Raw genomic sequence first — 2,500 nt, forward strand, 5'->3', positions numbered from 1 at the left:
CTGCCTGCTCTCACCTACAACAATGAGTACGTATCAGGCGATTAGATGAGAATAATTATTAGAAGATTAAGAGATGAGTGAGTTTTAATTTGATTATCGTGAAATTAATTATTAGGCAATTAAAGGTCGTAAGGAAGTGATTGTTGTAAAATAATTCATATAAAACGTATTAGGAGTCAATTCAAAATAGGCAGGCGTTAATCACTGGGCAATTAAGCAGTAGTGAAAGGTAATGATTGGGAATTAAACATACTTTTAACAGTAACCATCGTATAATAAAACAGTAATGAATTGGTGATTATGCAATTTTAAAGAATGGGTGAGTTAAAAAGTGTTGAAGAAAATAGGTATTTTTAAAACAGTCATTATAAACGGTTTATCATTATAAATAAAATACGGTAAACTACATAAAAAAGATAATGAGAAGAAACTGGTGTTAACAACTTTGTATCCCTTTAGGATTTTACATGAGTGACAATGAAATAGATAATCTAATAAATACACGATTATAGGATGATATGGATATAAACGAATGATAACATGAATATATTATAAGTAAATGGGATTTAGATAAATTGACAGTAACTCGATTATGTAATAAACTAATCTGGTATAAAGAAATAAGGAATGATAGTAATTACTATGTACAGGTTATATCTAGTTGCTTGTGCTGAACGTGCATATATCAAGTAGAATTATTATTTTGTGGAATATGTGTCCGCAAATACATACATACATACATATATACATACATACATTCACACACACATTCACATTCACATTAACACACACACACACACACGCCGTATTCCAGAATATATAACTAGATAGTATGTGCATGTATATTACCACAGTATATTTCTGAGACCAATTTACACGATAGTCATATATATTTGATTCCTAAATGATTGGCTACGGTTTTCGTGTTACTATTGTTCTTTTTTTTCCTATTTAGAATATAAAATATAATAAAACTGAAGCCAATGTGTAATCTAACAAAAAGATCGATATTCTGATATTGGAATATAGCAAGAAAACCAACATTTCAATTGTGTAAACATTTCGTTTCGACGCTCAAAGATAACAAGAGCCCGGTTGTGTAAGTTACCGCTAGTGACATCAGGGATTACCGATGATATCACAGTGTAGCGAAAAACGTTACTATAAACCGATTCTGACATCCTTGATATGACGCGTTTAATTATATAAGTGATGAGCATTTTGATAATTATTCAGATATCTAGAATATTAACAGCAAACCCTTTTCTATCTTCAGAGACGACATACTGAGTAGTCAAGGGTTATGGCTGATCGGGGCAAAAAGGGCAGATCTGAACGAGTACTTGGAACCCGCTGTTCAAGAGATAGATCAACTGAGTTTGCTTGATTAAAACAACTGTATATTAATAGTTTCATCACATAATTAAAATGTATACTGATCATTAAAAAATCTGAAGTAAAATAATGTTTTTTTTTCAGTTATTTTTTCATGCTTTTCTCGAGTAATTTTTTTTCCATTATCAATTCTTCCTTTGTTTTAGAATCTCCTCCTGACTTTCATTTTCTTTCATTCTTCTACCCACAATTTATCTTAAACGACAACGTAAAATGTTTGTACTATATCAATTTTCCTTCCAACATTGTATTCAAACATTTTACTTGCTTCTACCTGCTGATACCTTCACAACATACAGTAACGTCATCTCCGGCAATTTTACTTTCAACGGTATTGTGCCATTTCTGAACCATTTTGAAAATATTGACCTGAAAATCCCTTTGATCTTAAGCATCACCAGTATAGGCTCTAGAATTTCCTTGAAATTAATTCGCTTCCATATATATATATATATATATATATATATATATATATATATATAAATATATATATATATATATATATGTGTGTGTGTGTGTGTGTGTGTGTGTGTGTGTGTGTGTGTGTGTGTGTGTGTGTGTGTGTGTGTGTGTGTGTGTGACATCCTTCGCCAATTGCCATGGCGAAGGATATCAATTAGGTCCCCCCACCCCTGGGAGTCCACCGGGGAACTCCGACAGGAGTACGCCCAAAGGAAGTCCCAGAATACTGGTTCTCCCTACCCAGGAGTCAGATCCTACTAGTGGTTGAAGAGCGCTGCGGATCTGAAGTGGGTTCCTGACTAAGACTACTGCAGCTTCGTGTCACCTGCAAAATCAAAGCACTGAGGTACATGCAAAACACCAAGAAGTGCAGAGTTCCATAAATACATTGTTTACTCTACACACTTTACGTTGAACTTTGAGGCAACGATGCCAAGCGAACGAGAGGCCCCGGGACTCCAGAGCAGCTCACATAGCACCTGATATGAATTTGTTGCCGCTACGTTACAGAATTATAGTAGTCGCTTTTATGGAAGCGTTTTGAACTAGTTTTAAAAATCTCATATATACTGCTAATTTCCATGATGTAAGTAAGATTTCCAGGCATAATTCCATATTATATTTGTCAAAGTCAAAGCTGGAA

General features: G+C 33.8%; 1 protein-coding gene across 1 annotated transcript in view; it reads left to right on the forward strand.

The window, feature by feature from the left end:
• Positions 1-1,462, forward strand: part of LOC119599323 (protein phosphatase 1 regulatory subunit 36-like) — a gene marked incomplete at its 5' end in the record, with an annotated part of 3,501 nt that extends 2,039 nt beyond the window's left edge. The window contains 2 exon segments of the mRNA XM_037949070.1: positions 1-26; positions 1,277-1,462. The exon segment at positions 1-26 is cut by the window's left edge and continues 86 nt beyond it. Of these exon segments, the coding sequence (XP_037804998.1) occupies positions 1-26; positions 1,277-1,391 (141 nt within the window).
• Positions 1,463-2,500: the final 1,038 nt, after the last annotated feature.

This window comes from Penaeus monodon, chromosome 42 (assembly GCF_015228065.2).
Source record: "Penaeus monodon isolate SGIC_2016 chromosome 42, NSTDA_Pmon_1, whole genome shotgun sequence".
Lineage (NCBI taxonomy): Eukaryota > Metazoa > Arthropoda > Malacostraca > Decapoda > Penaeidae > Penaeus > Penaeus monodon.